General features: G+C 38.3%; 1 protein-coding gene across 50 annotated transcripts in view; it reads left to right on the top strand.

Moving 5' to 3' along the window:
• The window catches only part of Rims1 (regulating synaptic membrane exocytosis 1), a 470,293-nt gene that overhangs the window by 405,804 nt on the left and 44,160 nt on the right, over positions 1-20,329 (top strand). For 30 of the 50 annotated variants that reach the window (XM_021228503.2, XM_021228500.2, XM_021228497.2 and 27 more), the window contains one exon: positions 1,366-1,601. The exons of 11 other annotated variants lie outside the window; for them this stretch is intronic. In XM_021228503.2, the coding sequence (XP_021084162.2) occupies positions 1,366-1,601 (236 nt within the window). The remainder of the gene's footprint in view (positions 1-1,365; positions 1,602-20,329) is intronic. 9 more of the 50 variants (XM_021228514.2, XM_021228512.2, XM_021228510.2 and 6 more) reach the window with 1 other exon arrangement.

The raw sequence follows: 20,329 nt of genomic DNA, 5'->3' as shown, positions 1-20,329 counted from the left end.
TCTGATCTTTGTGGCTGCTCCTTTCCGTCTTCCTTAAATCATCTGTTGGTAGTTTCCCATTAACTTAAAGGACATCATGTAGGTGTCCACAAATAAGTTACACAGCCTCACTGGCTTCTGGTTTATTATTTGTAGAAATATTGGGGTTTATTCTGAATCACATAAAATGTCGGTATTCCTATTAACTTTTCCTGTGTTACCTCTAATATGTATTTTGTATTGAAAAGTAAAGGAGGCCTTGGCAATCTATAGGGCCTTGGGTGGTAGATCAGTAAGTATCGCTGGCATGCGAATGGATTTGGGAGATCATTCCATATCACTCTTAGCCTGGACACATGGGGGAGGGCCTAGGCCCTGCCCTGGGTGAAATGACTGACTCTAGAGATCCCCCATGGATGGCCTCATCCTCCCTGGGGAGAGGAGTGGGGTTTGGGTGGGGGGTTGGGAGGGCTGGTGGGGGGCGGGGGACCGGAGGAGGAGAGGGAGAGGGACATTTGAAACAAGCTTGTTTCTAATTTAAATTTTAAAAAGTGAAATTAAAAATGAGAGAAAAGTAAGAAGGCAAAAAAAAAAAAGAAAATGAAAGAACTTATATATGAAGGCTGAGTCAGTTATACAACATTGTCAGAACCCAAAAGATCCAGAACATTATGGGTTGTTTACACTTTCCCAGAGATAGCACTGGCGATATTTCTCTTTAATGTTTTTGAAAGTCTATAGCTTAAGCCAGGTGTAGTGGTGGATAATGCACAACTTTAATCCCAACACTCAGGAAGCAATCAGGTGTGTCTTCGTGAATTTGATGCCAGCCTGATATACATAGCAAGTGTTAGGCCATCAAGAGCTACAAAGTCTCAAAGAGGGGTGGGGAGAGGAAACAGAGAGGGGTGGGGGGAGTTAAGAAAGGAAGGCCTCAGTGTCCTTTGTGTTTAAATGTCATAGTTTAATTTGTGCTCTGCAAACATCTTAAGAAAACTGATGGGGGCTGTGGGCACTTATGGCTCAGCATTTAAGAGCACTTACTGCTCTTGACAAAGACCCCGGTTCAATTCCCAGCATTCATATGACAACTTACAGCTTCAGTTTCATGGGGATCTGATGCACTTTTCTGACTCCCATAGGCTCTTGGTGCACACATAGGTCCTTTCTCCTCCTCATATGCACATGAAATAAATATCTTTTTAGAAAGAAAAGCGATGTGATCTGAAACCGTGTATAATAGGGCTAGGACTCGGTTGGCTCTTTCACCAAAAAGAAAAAAAAAAGACATATCTGGGTTATTTCAAAACTAAATTAGTTTTGTATTTTCAGTTATGCTGACCTGCAATTTATGGATGCATATATGTTTTTACTTCGTAAATATAGTTCATTTACCCCCAAAATGCAAGGCAGACGGATGGGGACTTCAGGAAGAGCCATCATCAAGAGCACCAGTGTAAGTGGAGAGATATACACTCTGGAGCATAATGACGGCAGCCAGTCAGATACGGCCGTGGGGACCGTTGGAGCAGGCGGGAAGAAGCGGAGATCCAGCCTGAGTGCCAAAGTGGTCGCCATCGTATCTCGCAGAAGTAGAAGCACATCGCAGCTCAGCCAGACGGGTGAGTACAGTGCTCTCCGCCTCGCACAACTGGGCTGTGCAGGAGAGGCCCGGGTTGTGGTCTTCATGCCAGGACTTGACATAGGATTGTGAGTGTGTTCAGTTTCTCTTTTCTGTGTCTAAAAATCTGCTAAATGGATATGGATGGTCTTTACTTCTTGCTTTCTTCTGTTCATCTCACTGAAGAAGGTATTGTTTGTTTGCCTATAAAGTGATCATATATTTTCCTTTAAGTTAAAAATAATTATAAAAGGCATGTTTAAAAAACATTCAAGGAAATGCAAAGAAGTATTTGACAATAAATTGGTTCCTATACAAGAAAAGCAACACAATTCTTTGTTTCAAAATATCCCATAATGCACTTGCGTGCCTTTGAGGCAATGGATGCCTGCACTTTTTGTGTAAAAGGTCAGTTGTGCAACTTGAAGTATAGTCTTCAAGGTCTGTGTGGATACAGTTGAACTCTGTTTGTTGCAGTTTCAATCCAGAGGCACTTTTTACTTTAGAAATAATGGGTCAGTGGATTCATGTAAAGGATGTTTTTTGACAGAAATGTGTTTTTCAAACATCTTCTATGGCTTAATATCTTAAAAGAGTTGTATCCTGAGGGTGTGCTTGTATATGCACATACCCAAACAAAGGGGATTGTTAAGTTTTCATTTCAAACTACAATAAAGCATTGCTTAAAATTTCGTAATACTTGCTTTTTGCGTATTACATAAACCATTTCTGTGTTCAATATTAAGCCAAAGCCAAGGTAAGCAAAATCGTGAAACAATTTAGTCTGCCAGCCTTTCTCCTCCTGTAATTGTCATTGTGGCTTCCATTTTTCCTCAGTAACGATATCCTGTGATCTCAACACTTACTTACACAAGAAAGCTTTGGCAAAATCTTAAAGCTCACTTGGCATTCTAGAATACCTATTTTAAGCAGTATTCAGTTGGGTTATGTTGAAAAATGAATTGGAGAATTTTTCAGTCATTTAAACTTTGAACTAGAGCATGCTATCTATGAGTGCAGAAGTATGTCTGCAAACTCCAAAGAACAGAAAGAGTCAAGACTGTTTAGCATCCTGGTGGACTGAGTTGCTCTTCTCTGTGTTGTTAAGGGCAATCATTTGTCTTCCATGGTGTTGGATTTCTTAAGACCAGTAGAGCAGGCAGCATTTCCCCTGCATATTATTTTGTATCGCCTTGTTTATGGTGGGGCTTCCTCCTTACCTGCCTATGCATAATCATGCTCTTAGGTATAAGGTGTAGAGAAAAGCTTTGACTTTCATTATCAGACTTTAAACTGGGGAAGGTGAGGGGCTCAGCTGGTAAATTTGCAGCCAAATTCTGATGACTGAGTTCACTGCCTAGGATGCTCATGATAAAAGGATAGGATCAACTCTCTGGGTTGTTCTCTGACCCCGACTTGTATGCCCTGGCATGTGCGCACCTATGTGCATGTGCACAAACACAAAGGAACACACACAAATAATATTTCTGAGACAGGGTCTCTTGTACATAGCTCTGGCTGTCCTGGATCTTTCTATATAGAGATCTACATAGTGGATCAAGGCCCACTTGGCCCTACCTCCCAAGTGCTGGGATTAAAGGCGTGCACCACCATTTCCAGCTACCGCTAATATTTTTTTTAAATGTTATCATCTTCATAATGTGGAAGTGTTCTTTAATGCTATGTAAAGAAGCCTGGGCTGCCTATGTTAAATGCTACAGGTTGTGAACCTTATCCCCCACCTCTTTCTCTGTCTCTCTCTGTCTCTCTGTCTCTGTCTCTGTCTCTCTCTCTTTTTCTCTCTCTAGTGTGTGTGTTTGTGTGTGTGTGTATATATAACATGAATAAGTTTAATTAAGAATAATATAAACCCAAAGACAGATGCTGAGGTTCAAGCTGAAGATCAGAAAAGCAAAACAGACAGCCATTAGCTCTTACCTCTGCCTCAGACTGAAATGGGTGATCCTGTGTCTACAAATCCTCAGAGGCAATGCTCTTCCTGACTGGAAACAAAATCCCACATGAGACCCTTAGCTTCTTCCCTTTGTACCTCCCTTGTGCTGGGATTAAAGGTGTGAGCTCTGTTATTCTTTTTGGTTGATTCACTTTCGTGTAGCCCAAGGTGGTCTTGGACTCACAGAGATCTGTCTGCCTCTGCCTCCCAAGTCCTGGGATTAAAACTGTGTACAACCTAGCCTCTATGGCTAGCTAGCCTGCTGGGATCAAAGGTGTGTATCACCACTGCCTGGTTCTGTGGCTGTGGTTATCTTTGCATTCTGATCCCCAGTGGCTTTATTAGAACATAAACAATATATCACAACGTGTGTGTATGTGTGGTATGTGTCTGTGCATGCACATATATGTGTGTGTGTGCACGTGCGCGCGTGCATGCAGCCTTTCACTGGCTCTCTTTCTCCTAACCCCTGTCCCCCCTTCGCTCTCTGACTTCCTCTCTGCCTCTAGTTAGCTTCTTCATCAGCTGGAAATTTCTTTCTTAAATTTTTGTAGAACCTCTTAAGGTGCATATTCATAGGTTTAAATAACTTTTATAGAGACACTTGCCTGTACTCAAGATTTCTCCTCCCTCAGTAATGATATCTTGTCACTCTTATGGAATTCAACAAAATTTTAAGCAATTTCTTTATTTATGGTGTCATATTCCACCATCACCATTTGATTTCTGCTTCTGGATTCTTCTTAGCCCAACAATTACTGCTTCATTTTAATTTACCCTTTGTACAAACTGGTATGTCAGCATCTCTCAATTTCTTAGCCCACCATTTAAGGAATTTGGCAACTTTTGTTATTAAATTTTGTAGAACAATTTTGTCTTTTTTAAGTTTCTTCTAAACATTTCTCCAGGATTACCATCGCCCATTCCCTATCTAATATGTATCAAGTCTAGTATGACTGATTTGAATTTATTTCTATAAATTTCTATAAAATAAAACCATTAGTATTTGACCAGAGATGGATTTCAGAGAGACTTCAGGCAAAGGAATAGTTATAGAAGATTTTGTAACACTGTGAATTGACTGATGGCTGCAAGGAGACAATGCATATTACTAATACATTAAAACAACCTGGAACTGCATTTAATATATCTAGTTGTGTTTATAGTAGAAATCAGGCTTGAGTTTAGGACTTCTTGAAGTGAACCTGGATTATAGATGTTCACTCTGTACTGTCACAAATGACAGTTTAGAAAATGTGAAGCACTCAGATATGGACTTTAGCCCCATCTGGAATGATTGATTTTAGGTGCATCATGTACTTGTTTTGTTTCTGTATCAACGAGTAGGCACATAAGAGTACTTTAGATTACTTTCAAAGAATCAAAGGTCACATAAAATGTATACAAATATAAAGTTCATTGATATGTTATGAATAATTAAATTGCAATTTACATTTAATAATTTATCAGATATCTGTATAAATTAATTTATATATAAATTACATATAGCTGTTTATATTATTTGCAATGTATGAACTGTAAGTACATAAGTACTTATTCTAATGGAACATTTTAATTTTTAACAATATTAAATTTTAAAATTACCCGTAAGGGAAAAGGAGGAGGGGAGGTAGAGGGAGCTGGGATTGACATGTGAAACAAGCTTGTTTCTACCTTAAATTTAAAAAATTAATAAAAAAATCACCCCTACAACATTATCAAATATTCAAGTAAAAATAGCTTTTAAGAATACAGCATTTTTCCTTTGATTGAAAGAATACAGTATTTTTATTAGAAAAATAGAATAGTATAAACAAGGAGGATTCCAAATAGTGAATTAAGGAACCAGTAATATTTAGTGCCTTCAGCTAATCAAATATAGATAAAAACTATTTTCAATGAATTTTTTGAAAAGAAATGAATATGATCAGAATAAAACTGTTGGTCAAACGTTATCTAAATTTGAATGAAGTATATAAAGAAATGAAATAAAGAGGATTTTTTCTTTGAACGTACCAGAACAAGAAATATATTAGAATTGAATAAAACTTCATGTAAATTTAGGGCCTGGTAAATAATGTAAAAGGGATTTAGTTTATGTTGGCTTGGTAATGAGCTTCTGTGATTTGAGAGTTTGTTTCCTCACATACAAGGAAACCATTATTCCACCTGTAGTGACTGTTTTCTCAATCATGCATGAAAGCATTACTGTGGACAGCCCACAAATCTGTGAAGACCCATACTTACCCTGTGAAAAATATGCTAGTAAGTCTCATGAGAATGCCAGCTGTTAGGGACAGGAGAGATGGTTCAGTCAGTTGTTCTCTGTGGAAGCATGAGGACCTCATGGAAACCCACGCATGATCATGAGGACTGGTACTCCCAGTGTGGGGTCCGGGTGGGGGGTACAGATGGCAGGTCAGCCTAACCCAGGTCGCATAGGAGTATAGGAAAATAATCTCTGCAGGACCTAAAACTATAAAAATGTTTTTATAAATCCTAATAAGGTGGTTTTTTTTTTCAGGACAAAAAAAGTTGTTAGATTGTGGTTAAATAAGAATGAGTCACTAAGTGTATTGATTTCTGAGCAGGGTACTAAGCATCTGTGGTAACTATGCCAACCACAGTGGATATCAAATAACACACATACAGGAAACACAGACTGGGCAGGCTATATTTAAGGATGCACATCTATATATGTGAATATATGCTCGTAATGACAATTAGTGAAAAAAGAGACGATTGATTTAAAAGAAAGCATGGAGAAGCTGTATGGGAGATTTCAAAGGGAAGAAAGGGAAAGAGGAGGTGATGTAATTATTTGTAATCTCAGAACTAAAGAGAATGATACAAGAGGAAAAATGAGTAAATGACAAAAGCACAGACAAGCATCCTGCTCTGAAGGAAGTCACTCAGAAGACCTACACGTGAATCGGGTGTGTAAATAAGAAAGTACTCAGTAGTGTCAGCCTGTGTGCTGTTAAATGGAATGAGAGGGCGCACCGGCAAGGCTCTGTGTCTCCCAGACTGACAGCATACAGAATGGATAAATGGCTATGCCAATGCTCAGTGAAACCACCGTCTGTTTTGCTGTTCACCGCTGAGAGGTCTTCCTTAAATTACCATTTGTCTGCACTCTGAGAGGGTTCTGTTTCTTGTGAATGGGTGGTGGGAATATTGCAGAGCTCCATCATTCGCTATCATTTTCACACAGCCAGGAATCAATGCCAGGGCGCAAATGAAAACGGACTAAAGATCGTCTCTTGTGCTTCCTTGATGGTAGTTTTCAGTGTTCTACTTCAGCTGAATTTCCTTGTTCCCATGTCAAAAATCCTTTCCTTAGGACTCTGCTGAAGAGTGCTAACTGTCCTTGGCCACCATCCATCATCCCTAAACTCACCAGTGTCTCTTCTTCCACGTCTTACTCTGAGTTTTCTAGCCTCACTTCCAACTAACTGAAAACCCAGCATCTCGGAGCCAATTCTGTGAGCAAAATAAAACTCAGATATTTGAGAAGAAAAAAAAGTTTCAGACACACATAGGTAGAACAATTCTAGTAGCTTAAAAATACCCCGCATTCATTCCCAAGTAGATGAGTACCATATTTCCCCCTTTCTGCATTACAAAAAGACCCTTAGCACAGGGTCTGTCTCACTACAGACTGACCCCCACTCCTCATCTGACTCCCAAATGCCTTCTGTCTCACTCCTTCTGACCTGATGCACTTACTATTGTCTCTTTTAAGTTTGTCTCTTTATAAAAGCCTTAGTTTGCTGCCCTCTGGCTTACCCTTTTCTGTAAAATCCCCCACAGTACAAAAATCATAAAATAATTTTGCAAAAAGTTAATGGCCTTATTATGGAAAGGAAAGGAAAAATATTAGAACAAGTCCACAAGTGTATTTATACTTCAGGAAACTCATCTCAGTCCATGAAGGCAGGTTTTTCCCCCTTATGACAAATGATATAAAAGAACTATACTGGGCCTTAGCTTGATGATAGAGAACTATAGTCTGGGAGGCTAAGTTAGGAAGGTCACAAGCAAGGCCTGTCTAGGCTAAATGGTAAGTTCAAGGATGCTTCCTATACAATCCAAAAATACTCTATTTAAAAGAAAAAAAACTGGTGGTGTCACTCTGCAATAGAATGTTTATCAGACATGTAAATCTCTACCTTCAATGTCCAGGACCTCTTATACACCAAAGAAATGTTTTTAAGGTATACTGTGAAAAGACTCAAGGTTGGGTTTTAAAAGCCGCAAAATAGACTTTGCTCACCAGTTACTGAGTATTTTTAAGTAGCAAAGTGGAAGAGAGACATCTGCATTTGTGGAAACTGATGGGGGGAAATTGATCCAGAAAACCCTCGAGGGACAGCTTGTATGACTGGGTTCAGGTGGAGAACTGGAGAAGTCACCTTGGAACTGGGTAAAAAAAAAAATGAACCCACTCAGGTGAAAAAAATGAGCTCACCAGAATACAAGATGCCATACGCAGCCAATGCCAAGTGTTGAGGAAAGGGCAGACAATATGGAAATAGAGTAGGGGCAGTGGGATCTGGAAAGCAAATGAACGGTAAGTTTCAAGGAAGATATGAGCTTGTAAAGAAGCTTGGTAGTCTTATAGGAATCTGAAAGTGATTAGGGGCTGAGAGCGGACCTCAGGATTTAGACACTGAGCCATACCACCCAAATTCGTTTTAGATGAACAAGTGAGTGTGAGGATAGAGGGTACTAATGCAAGGTGGTCCCGCTCTCCTCCTTGCTGGCTTCTACTCTCTCCCCAACTGCCGTCTCACATCCCCTTTCACTCTACAATCAGGATGAGGATCTTGTAGGGATAAAGGATAAGGATAGGAGATGGTAAAGTAAGGTATTCCAGAATTACGGGCTAGAGAGAGTGCCATGGGGTATCCGCATGATCTCTGAAATTCGTACATCCAGATGAGTTCAGAGATAGAAAAATAAACAAATAATGGTGATTATAGTGAATGAGTGGCCAGACCTCCTTTGTTCAATTTTAGGAAGTTGTTAATTCACTGCTCTTTGTAACTGAGGAAGATACCCCCCTCTCTCTGTCTACCACTCTCCTATGTATGGGTATCTTTCTTTCAGATTCAGAGAGAACTGAATATCTTTTTAGGATGAATTGTAAAAAGTGTAATCTTTTGGTGGAGAGAAGGAAAGATAAAATCCACTAAATAAATAAATAAATAAATAAATAAATAAAAATAGTCACACTTCCAGGAGGCAGGGCTAAGGTCAAGAACAATTACAGCAGCAATATTGAGAACTGATAGAGATTGAGTCAGAGAGGCCTTTGATTCTGTCAGTGCTCACATGGTAGAGCACATGGAGAGTTGGAGCAGGTGTTGGGGTAAGGTAAATGGTACAAATTACACATGTTGCTGAAAATCCCTGTAGTTCTTCTGAGTCAGGATAATGCAAATCACCTGAAAAATAAATTCAAAGCAATACAAACAAACAAAAACCAACTTTACCAGGAATCTTCACCACCCATCCAAACAAGCAGCCAATTTACAGCACTGTCCATTCGGTTATTTTGTTGTGATTTTCGATGGGGGTCTCACTGTAGATCACACTGACCCAGAGCTCACTGCAGAACCCAGGCTGGACCCAAACTCAAGGAAATCCTCCTGCCTCACTCTACTAGGTGCTGGTATTACAAATGTGAACCACCACAGCAAAGACAGAACCTAGGGACTCAAAGCACATACTAGGCAATTACTCCTCCTCTGAACTACATCCCAAGATTTTTGTTGCTTCTGTTGTTATATTTGTCTTTCATCTGTGACCCCTCCACCCAGCATCCATAGCACCATTGCCTTGATTTATTACAGGTCATCCCAAGATTCCGAAGATTATATTGTTGTGTACTTTATGGCTAGGAAATAGAATATAATGGGACCTAGATGATGAAGATAATGTTTTTTAATGTAGTGATTGGCATAGACCCTAGACACTTGAACATGCTAAGTGGATTTTCTATCACTCTACACCCCCAGCCTGAGGTCTAGATTCTTGAACTTATTTTACAAGTTCATCTGTTTCGGTTGCTATTTGCTATTTACTTTGACTCTCAGTAGCCTAAATATTTATCTTACTGGAGAAAACCAATGCTCGTCCCTCGGATGCCTATTTTCCAATCCTAATTCAGTGAGCAAATCCTCATTTATATCTTGAATATGATTTTAAGAGACTTTATCTTTCATTTTGCCAATTTATATCTACAAAATGAAGCAATCATTTCATTGTAATCAAAAGAATAGAAGATTTCCAGAGGTCCAATGGTAGAATAAAATAATAATCACTGTTATGTATTCTACAAGACTTTTTCCAGTTTAAAAACTAAGTATTCAAAGGAGTTCTGTATAGATTTATGGGTGTTTTATTTCAAAAGCTGGTTAATCAGAATTTCTGATTTCACATCTGATTTCTCAAGATGAAATTGTAGGTGGGAAGTAACAAATTTGCCCCTGTCCTACCTATTGGAAGTATAACTCACGGCCCAGAAAGCTGTGCTTGAGTTAGCTGGTGTCCTCAAGAGGTCACAAAATCATTCTAAGAGTTTCACTGTCCCTAAATGGATATTATGTCTGGAAAATGTTGAGAATATCAAATCACCTTCTACTAATTCTTATTCAGTTCTTTTCCCTAGGGCAAGAGAAAGCAAATCACAAAGTAAGTTGTTTGAGCTCAGGCGAAGACACAGTACACTTTCTTCACCCCAGTTCTTGCAAGAATCCCAGGCCAACACACACCCTCTGTCTTAAGTGCGGTAGTGATTTGTGAAGATGCTCTGTCTTTGTTTTTACCAAAGTAAGTTTATAAGTGCTGACAAGAAAGTCTAAAGTAGTCTCTGAGGGCTTAAAAAAAGCTTCTTGAATCCAGTTTTTATTTACAGAAGAGGCCAAAAGCACTTACAAACTAAAGTTTAAAAAAATAAACAGAAATTGGAAGCTACTGTGGATGAAAATCTCACTTAAATTTAAATTCTTTGAACGTGTCTCATTTGTTTGATTCATTTAACTGCACAAAGAAAACATTCTAAGGAACATACTGTTTTGTGTGCTTTGTTTCCTGAACGTGGGATAATGGTGCCAGAAACACATCTCCAGTCTGCAAAACCATCAGATGAATGTAAGCACGGGTCCCTTTATTTACTGTTGCTGTCTGGCTCAGGAATTCACTACTGTTAATAGAGGTTCAATTCAGCACTGGTAACTCATCTTCAGAGGACATGTCCTAATAAGGAGTAGTATTTTCAAACACACTCCCACTGTTCTATTTTTGTTCCTTTCCTTGCCCTCGACTATAAATTTTGAGTTTGGCTAAGATGTAGATAGACTTTTAGATTGGCTTGAAAGGGGGGAAAGTAACTGATTAGAATAGGATTGATTTTTAGAATGAAGTGGTACCTGAGGATTTTGAGGATGACAGTGAATTTGATAGGTACCTTTAAAGTACAACACTCATAAACAACCCATTGCATGCTGTCACAATCATTTGAAGTATACTAAGGTAATTTTTTAACATGAGGTCAACCTCAAAATGGACATGATTTTTCGGATAGCTGAAGAGGGACTGAGAAATTTGTCTGTCATATTTAGATTTTTAAGTAGATGAGCAATTTGGTAATATTTAAGTGGATTATCAATATTGTTGCATCTTCATTTAACATGATGTTCTTAAAGATAGATTTGCCTATTTATGAATGTTTATATGTTAAAAACAAAAGCAGAATGAAGATATATACACTATTACTACTAATTTAATATTCAGTGTGAATAAATGTTGCTAGTCAATCTCTGTGAGTTTGTGTGAATATTTATAAAGCTATCATCAATAATAACTAAGGTGTATTGAGCAATCACTACATATATATTGATTTCTAATTACTTCACTTTTCTTAGTTTATCTGTTCTCAAAGCATGGCCCTAAATCCCTGTTAGTATCATTGTCATCGTATAAGGTCCAGCGTCTTGTCCAAGGCCACTGTGTTTCCTTAGAGATGCAGATAAAGCTGATCTGTACCACTTCACTAAAATCACATTTGAATGCTTCTGCTCACTGTAAAACTAGTATAGCTCCCTTTTGAACAACTGTAGGCTAATCACACTTATTTTTGTCCCGTTATCTTCTGGTTCTTTAGAAACAAAGGTTGTTTGAGAAGATTGGGTAGGGCACTGAGTGCCAGGGTGCCTTGGGGATGGATTGGACAAGTCCATGACAGATTGCGGACTGAGAATAAAGCCTTTGTGTCTGAGAGCTGGTGGGAAGGAGGGGAGAGGGAATAAGGCAATGATGAAAGGAAAGTCTCAGGATGCTTACTGGGAACAAGCCATGTTTATAAATTCTGACCATATGGGAATTTAGTGCTTTCTTGGACAGGTTTTTAAGGATATTTAAGGATCATCTGCATGTACAAAAAAAAAATAAAAAGCAGAACAAAACAAAACAAAAACCTCAACAATTGAAATCATTAACGTTGTTTTAGTAAGTTTAAATGTATGGAGCGAAAGATCTAGGAAAAACAGGAAAATAAATGGCTCTTTCAAGGATGATTTCTTTAGTGGTAAAATGGAATAAATGTTTTTCTATTTCAGGAAACTGGAATGAGGATTAAATGAAAATGTTTGTGTACAGTTGAGCAAGGTGCCAGACATATAGCAAGTGTTTGATGGTGATGATGATGTCAGCTTCTTAGGACCCAAATGAAAGAACAATAGGCAAAACCAGGCTAGGGTCTGTGGCCTATGAGTGTGGTTCAGAAAAGGTTCATTTTGTTTGTTTCAGGTCTAATATTGGAGTGGATTTTTTTTCAAGCTAGGTATTTTAAAATTCTTTCAGTCTAGTACACTTTTGAGATCTAGCTAAATGTGAATCCTAGTCTCAGCCAATAATACTTGTTTGTTTGTGGTACCCTTTACACACACTGGATGGAACACACAGACTCCTTGAAGTTTTGTGCATGCCAATTAGGATAAACCGCAAGAAAGCCATCGATGCTCTCTCTTTCTGGCTTTCTCCACTGTCTCCCCCAAATGTACTGTATTAAGGTCACATTGCAGCAAACAGGTTCATAAGTTTTATGTGTATCCTCGAAGTGAGCACTAGTTTGTGTTTTTAATGATTTAAAGTGATTATAATACTTTGTGGCACATGCAAATTTGATGAAAGTCATTTTTGGTGTCTAGAAGTAAAGCATTACTGTTATACAGCCATGTTCTCATTTACATATTATCTATAGCTGTTTTCATGCCCCATGCAAACTGTGTGGCCCACAAAGCCAAAAATACTTAGCATCTGCTCTTTCCATAAAAGATCCATAGCCTGGGCTCTAGACCAAGACCTTTGTGCCCGGAAGTGGGAGACCTCAGTGAGCAATGATCATTTCTTTTTTCTCCATCCTTCAAGGACATGAGCCTGTTCCCCCAATTTCCGTGCTGTCTTGTATTTAAAATACTTTTCTATGACCTTTTTCATTAATACTGTGTCTAGTGATACCATCTCTTGCTAGTTATTATATTAGAATAATGACTACCCGAATGAAGACCTTTTAGATCTTCTACTTTGACTCTTACATGGTTCACAGAAAAGTTCATAAATCTAAAATGATCAGAGTAATATAAGGCTTTTTATATAAGTTTTTTAATTTTCAAAACATCTTACTTTGCATACCAGCCCCAGTTCCCTCTCCCATCCCCTCACTCACCCCACCCCTCTCCATCCTACCTCCATCCACTCCTCAGAGAGGGTCTGGCCTCACATGGGGAGTCATCAAAGTCTGTCACATCATTTCGGGAAGGACCAAGCCCCCGCCCTCCCCACTGTATCTAGACTGATATCTATCCAGGTATCCCTCCCATTCCCTACGGAATGGGCTCCAAAACGCCAGTTCATGCACTATGCATAATTACTGGTTCCACTGCCAGAGACCCCTTTAACTGCCCAAGCCCCCCAGCTGTCACTGACATTCAGGAGCCCGAGTTTGGTCGTATGCAGGTTCTCTACCTGTCAGTCTGGAGTCAGTGAGCCCCCACTTCCTCGGTCAGCTGTCTCTGTTGGTTTCCTCAGCATGACCCCTTTAATCATATCATCGCTTCTCCCTCTCTGAAACTAATTGAAATTTTCTCATACATTATATTTTGATCATGTTTTACCCTCCGACCTCCCTACCTATACACCTTTGGGTCTTTTTCTCTTTCTAAACAAACAAAGCAAATAAGATGAAACAACAAACAATAATTCAAAAATATACACAAAATAAGAATTAAAATAAAGAATCAAAAGATCAACTAGACAAAAAACAAAACAGATAAACCAAAATGAGACAGAAGGGCTGTAAAAAATACCATTGAGTTTGTTTTGTGTTAGCCATCTACTGCTGGGCATGGAGCCTGCCACGAGATGTGGTTAAAATTCCCAACAAAGTTCTGTCAGGAAAAAAAATGTATTTTCCCTCTGCAAGAGGATGTCAGTTGTAGAAAGGTTCTGGATAAGGGTATCAGAGCCATAGTGCTTTCCTCCTCTCAGTTCTGGGACCCTGTCTAGCTTGAATGCATGCATATCATATGCATGCTGCCACAGTCTCTGTGAGTTGATTTGAGTGTCAGTCCTGTTGTGTCTGGAAGACACCATTTCCTTGGTGTTATCCATCACCTGTGGCTCTTACAATCTTTCCTCCTCCTCTTCCACATAGCTTCTTGAGCTCTGAGGAGAGAGGTTGGTTGAAGACATCCTTTTTAGTACTGAGTTCTCCAAGGTCTTTCAGTCTCTGCACATTTTCCATTTGAAGATCAATGGATTAGAAACTTCTCTGATAAGGGCTGAGTGAAAAGTTGATGCACCCCGATAAGCCTCTCCACCAATGTAGCAATATGAATCAAACCAAATTTCAATAAGCCCACATTTAATGCATATAATGCTCCCAGATGGCCTACACACATATCCGTATACATCTATACATATTGAAACTTTAAAAAAAATTCTAATAAAGAAACAGTACCGCATTCACTGAGGCATGGTCTCTCAGTCAAACCAGAACTCATAAGTACAGCTAATCTTGCTAGACATCTTTCCTGAGGATCCCCTATGGCTGCCTTCCTAGCAGAAATTATAAGTGGATTCATCACTATGCCAACTTGGCTTACTTGGGTTCTAAGAATCAAACTCTGATTCTCAATCCTTTGGCCAGTTCTTTAACCACAAAGCTATCCTCCTAGCCACATTATAGGCTAAAAATTAATATAAATTTTTCTTCTGTACTTGATTGTGTTCCTTAAAGAAAATGAATACATTTAAACATATATTTAGAGGAAGACTGTAATAGCACATACCTTTTTAGTTCCAACACTGAGAAGGCAGTAAGTATAAAGTTAACCTGATTTACACAGGGAGTTCCAGGCTAGCCAAGGCTGCATGATAATACACTCTCTGAAAAACACCCTGAAATTATTTTCAATAATTTTAAGTGGTTTGCCTATTTTTTCCTGAACCCCTGTTTTCCCTTTCTTTCTCATTTTTTGTATACCATCTTAAAATCACCTGAACATAGCTCTGGATGAATCCGCTGTTCATTCTACCATCTTACTCATAACTATTAGCGCTTCCACAGAGTCAATAAATAGCATCATGATTTTTGAGGAAATAATGACATTTTTGCTGATCATAAAGATTTTACCATTTTAGTAAATGTCAAAGTAACATTAGGAAGATTCTGAAGCAGTATTTTCATTGATGAAAAATAATAATGATTTATAATATATTCTAAACATTGCTTAATTTAATAACAAAGTAATTAACCATGTTTCTTATTACACTTAAGAAAGTGCTATTACCATTAAAGACATAAGGAGATTATGTCTTTAATATTAGACATGAGAAGATGCCTAATATGTAACTTTCCTTGGGGTGAGGACAGAGTGGAGATTTAAATACTTATGAATAGAAGCTTTAATTTATCTGCTTCTCAGGTAAGCTAACAATTTCATATTTGGGGGTAGCTAATGCAACCAGGTCAACACATTGTGATTCTTATTACAAAGTCATTTGCATTGTCAGAATTGTTTTCTAATAATCAAAAACTGTGATGCACACAATGAGAGACCCTAGTCAGACCTAACAGACTAGGTGATCTAGATCTATCACGCAATGAAAGAATTCGGCACTAAAACTCAAAGCCTGCTAATCTTTTGTCTCCATGGAAATATCTTATTTTCAATTGGACTTTCTCAAAAAATCCAAGGCTTCTATTAAGTTACAAAGATTTAGATAATCAGCATCAGAAAGTTTTGTGAGCATATAGCCGCATTGAGACATTTGTTAATGCCATACATATATACTATTTTGGAAATGTAAAAATATCAATTGCCATAAGATTTTAATACATTTAATAATTCATAATTTGCAACTGAAAAAGTATCTTTGATTGCAAGTCTGCACTGGAAAGCTGAAAATAGATGCAAAGCCTCCTGTGAAACAGTGGTCGGGAAAGAAGGGTTTTTAATTAGAAATCTGCAGGAAAGAATAAAACCCCAGATGCAATCAATAGTTAGGTGACAACCCCTTGCTGCTAAAATTGGCATTGCCTATTTGCAGCTTCTACCTCAAGACAGTCACTCAGGTAATTATTTGATCTTTTGTAAAATGAAAATTAAAAAAAGGAAAAAAGGGAAGGTCATCAAAAATGGTGTAAATTTTGGTGAGGATTGTTTATAGAATGGTAGAGGATACAGGTGTAGAATGGACGCTGTGACCCTCAGCATGTCATTGAAGAAAAGTACCAAATGGTGTCTTTATAAGAGTTCTTGAGACAGATGCTGTAAATAGTAAGATCAGAATAGTAACAATTTGTTTTCAAGCTAAAACTTACTATAGTTCATTTCTCTGGCTTCTATGATGCTTGATAACTACTCTGCCTTCTCATGAATCATCTGTTCCAAAATACACAGAAGAATTATATTACTTTGAGAAAAATCATCTATTTTCATAAATCATTACTTTGTATACTTATAAAATTAGGCTACATTTTAAAAATACTAATTGTGCCTGCTAATTCTGTGGAAACTTGACACAAGCTAGAGTCATTAGAAGAAGGGAAACTTAAATTGAGAAATTGCTTTCATAAGAAAGGACTGTAGGCAAGTTTGTGGTACATTTTCTTGATTGATGATTAATGTGTAAAGGACCAGCTTATTGGGGGACAGTATTGCCCTTTGGCTGATGCTCCTGTGTGTTATAACAAAGCAGGCTATATGATCACTGGAAAACACAGATATTTATATTACAATTCATAACAGCAGAATTATGTTTATGAAGTAGCACTAAAAACAAATTTATGGTTGGGGGCCACCACAACATGTGGAACTGTTTTAAAGGGTCACAGCATTAGGAAGTTTTGGAACCACTGGTTTTCATCAATGTCTCCTGTAGCTCAGGCTTGCCTCACACTATGTAATTGACAATTGCTTTGAACACCTAATCCTGCTTCTGCTGCCCAGGGCTAGAAAAACAGTCATGCAACTCCTTCCAGGCTGGGCCTTTGTTGGGCCTAAGAAAGGTTTGGATGTGAGGCCCAGTGTAAGCTTCTGAGCCTAACTTAAGTTTAGGGCTCAGATGTGAGGCCCAGTGTAAGCTTCTGAGCCTGGCTAGAGTTTGGCGACCTGTGTCTAACCTGTAACCTCCACGTGGGGGAGATTCAGCCAGACCTGATGCGAGATTACCCCCTGCCTAGCTACCTGCCTGCTTGGTGGAATAATATTGGCCCTTAACTCCTCACATCACCTTACCCTATCCTAAGATTCCCGTCCCCTAAGTCAGTCCTATTTAAGCTCCTGCCTGTTGGAATAAATTGAGATCCTGCTTCGACTGAAAAAAAAAAAAAAGAAAGAAAGCAGGCTAAGCAAACCATGAGGAGAAAGTCAGTAAGCAGCTCCTCTGCATGACTTCTGCATCAGCTCCTGCCTCCAGTTTCCTGCCCTGTTTGAGTCCCTGGTTGGACTTCCCTCGGTGATAGAATATAATGTAGAGCTGTAAGCTGAAATATACCCTTTCCTCCCTAATTTGCTTTTGGTCATGGTGTTTTATCACAGTAACAGAAACCCTAAGACTCATGGATCAAGAGGTTCCTCGATTTAATCTCTATGGACATTTTCTCAGTTGAGGTCCCCACTTCCCAAATGACTCTAACTTGTGTCATGTTGACATAAATCCTCCCAGTACACCTCATGTTTGTGTTGCTTTAAATTCTCTGAACAGGATGAGAAAGAAAATTTTCCCATATTTGCTTAAAAATGTCATTGTAGGTACTGGCTTTATCCAATTTTTAATTTTAATACCATACTTTTACATATTTATAATCTGTAATAATTCAACTTACAGATATAACATATGATCAGGATAAGTACCATTTTCATCTTCCTAAACACTTACATTTTTAAAATGTGGGACTCCTAATTCATTTATGTGCACATGTGTGTTTTTGTAAGTGGGGATTAAACCAAGGTCTTGTGGATTCTCAGCATTGTCTCAACCACTGAGGGGGAACCCAGATCAAACTCCTCTTTTCTGGTTCCTTATCAAATCTATGGGAATTGCACTCACCCCAGTGTGTACTTGTTAGTCCTATAAGTGACTATATTTTGAAACATTCTGCCTACGTCCCTCCATCCATTCTCACGTGTCCCCTTTCTGAATTTCAGTCTCCACTGTGGTTCTTTCTGTTCCTCTAAAGTCAATGACAGCTACACACATGCCCCAGATCATGGGTGTTGTTTTCTGTACCTGTCTTGTATTATTCTAGTTCCATCTATGTTACTGTGGATGACCAGACTCTACTGCAGTCATTACTTTTAATTTCAAGGTTGCTTGTGACTTGAATGAGTGTGCCTCTTTCCAAGAAGCATTGCAATGATAGAGCACCATTGTCTCCCTTCTGCTGATGGCGCTGGGGGCAGACATGCCTCTCGTAGAGACCTTTTGTCTTCATATCCAGCATGTCCTACATTCCCTGCTCCAGATAGCACTATTTAGCCATGTCTCTTTTTTTTCTCTCTCTGCAAATGGCTTAGCAGTGCTTCTGAAAGTAGTGCTGTGTTTTTCTGTTCTTTTGTTCTGTTTTTATAGATACCACTTATTACATACCTTTTAGCTAAGCATTTGAGAAGAGCCTGTGCCCTTTAAAACTCAACATTGAGTTCTCTTTGTGGCACATGAGAGACAGGATGCATTTTCCTTGCCTTGGAGGCATTTACAAGCTCATTTCCTAAACCACATAACAACAAAGAGTCACTCTCTGTTTATAGAATTTTATAGTTTATGTAAAAAAAACTTTATGTGTGTAGTCTTTCATGTGCATGATCTCTTAAGTGCAGAACGATGGAAAGATTTTAAAAGAAGAGCCAAGTCCAATTTGGAAAGACTAGGGATGCATTCTTAAGGAAGGTTCTGAGGCAATGTTTTTTAAAGTAAAATCTATATGTATAATATTCTTTCTCAAACCTTCCATAAGAGCTAATGTGTTCTTAATGATTACTTTCCTTCCTATCACTACTGTTTTAAAAGAACATGGATATTTCAGAATTCACCTCTGTATCGTCTGATTTTTTTAGGCTTCCTGGGGGTAAATTATAGTACTCCCTTACTGGTTTTTAGTTACATCCTTTCTACCCTCCCAAATAATAGACTCATTCTTTTTCTTTTATTCTCTGTTTTTTTCTCTCTCTCTGTCTCTCTCTCTGTCTCTCTCTCTGTCTCTCTGTCTCTGTCTCTGTCTCTCTCTCTCTTTCTGTATATGTGTGTGTGTGTCTCCCAATTATTAAATCTTAAACCAGCTTCCCCACTAAACTTAAATGACTATATTGTTGCTCCAAGATTTCACTGGCAATAATTTGATATGAAATCAAACATTTATATTATTCACTCCACACATGTTTTAAGGATAGCTAAAAACAGTTGATACTCAACTGGGACCTGATAGGGGCCATCCTCCATCTACAGGGACCTAGCTGGTATTCTCTTTATTAGTCATTTATCAAAGAAAGAAACTATCTGTTGCTTACAACCAGTTATATTTTTCTCTGTGTGACAGCTCTGGTACATGATACATTGTTTTTATTATTGTTGTGTTTTAGTTTGGCTTGGGTTTTCGCCAGGGCTGGACTTGAACTTTGTATTGTCTATTTGTATATAGGACTGGCCTTAAACTCCTGTATCTATCCAATGTTGTTTTACAGATGTGTATCATTATTCAGCTTTAAGAAATGTATTTGTTTTCAGTTGTGGGTGGCACAAAGAGAATAGACAGAATCAGAAGAGAATAAGAAATTGTATCTGACCTTAAGCCTTATCACTGTAGCATCACTAGACCTGTCCGTGTTTTATTAGGGACCATTGACTTATATGGCTCACTTTGCTTAGTGCTGGAGATGAGAGTTGGAAAATTTGGCCCTGTGTTTCTAGCCAGGTTCCGTTCTGCACAAGGGAATGAGCAAGTATTAACTACTACTCATATAGACAGCCTTAAAATGTTTCATTACAATGCATCAAATATTTGAGAATTTAAATTATGTGGAAAAGTTGGATCTGAAAATAGTTGTATTATTATCATTATATTATTGTAAGATGTTGAACTGTCAATATAATTTTGTGGCCTCTTTATCAGAAGTCCAAATTCTTACAAACTCCGTAACCAATACTAAGTTTTCTATTTATTCTTTCATCTACTATTTTCCTGGTATCATCTAAGTCTTGGTTGG

The sequence above is a fragment of the Mesocricetus auratus genome, unplaced genomic scaffold (assembly GCF_017639785.1).
Source record: "Mesocricetus auratus isolate SY011 unplaced genomic scaffold, BCM_Maur_2.0 Super-Scaffold_100021, whole genome shotgun sequence".
NCBI classification, from domain to species: Eukaryota; Metazoa; Chordata; class Mammalia; order Rodentia; family Cricetidae; genus Mesocricetus; species Mesocricetus auratus.
Note: the sequence above shows the minus strand (reverse complement) of the source record. Positions and strands in the feature narration are given on the sequence as shown.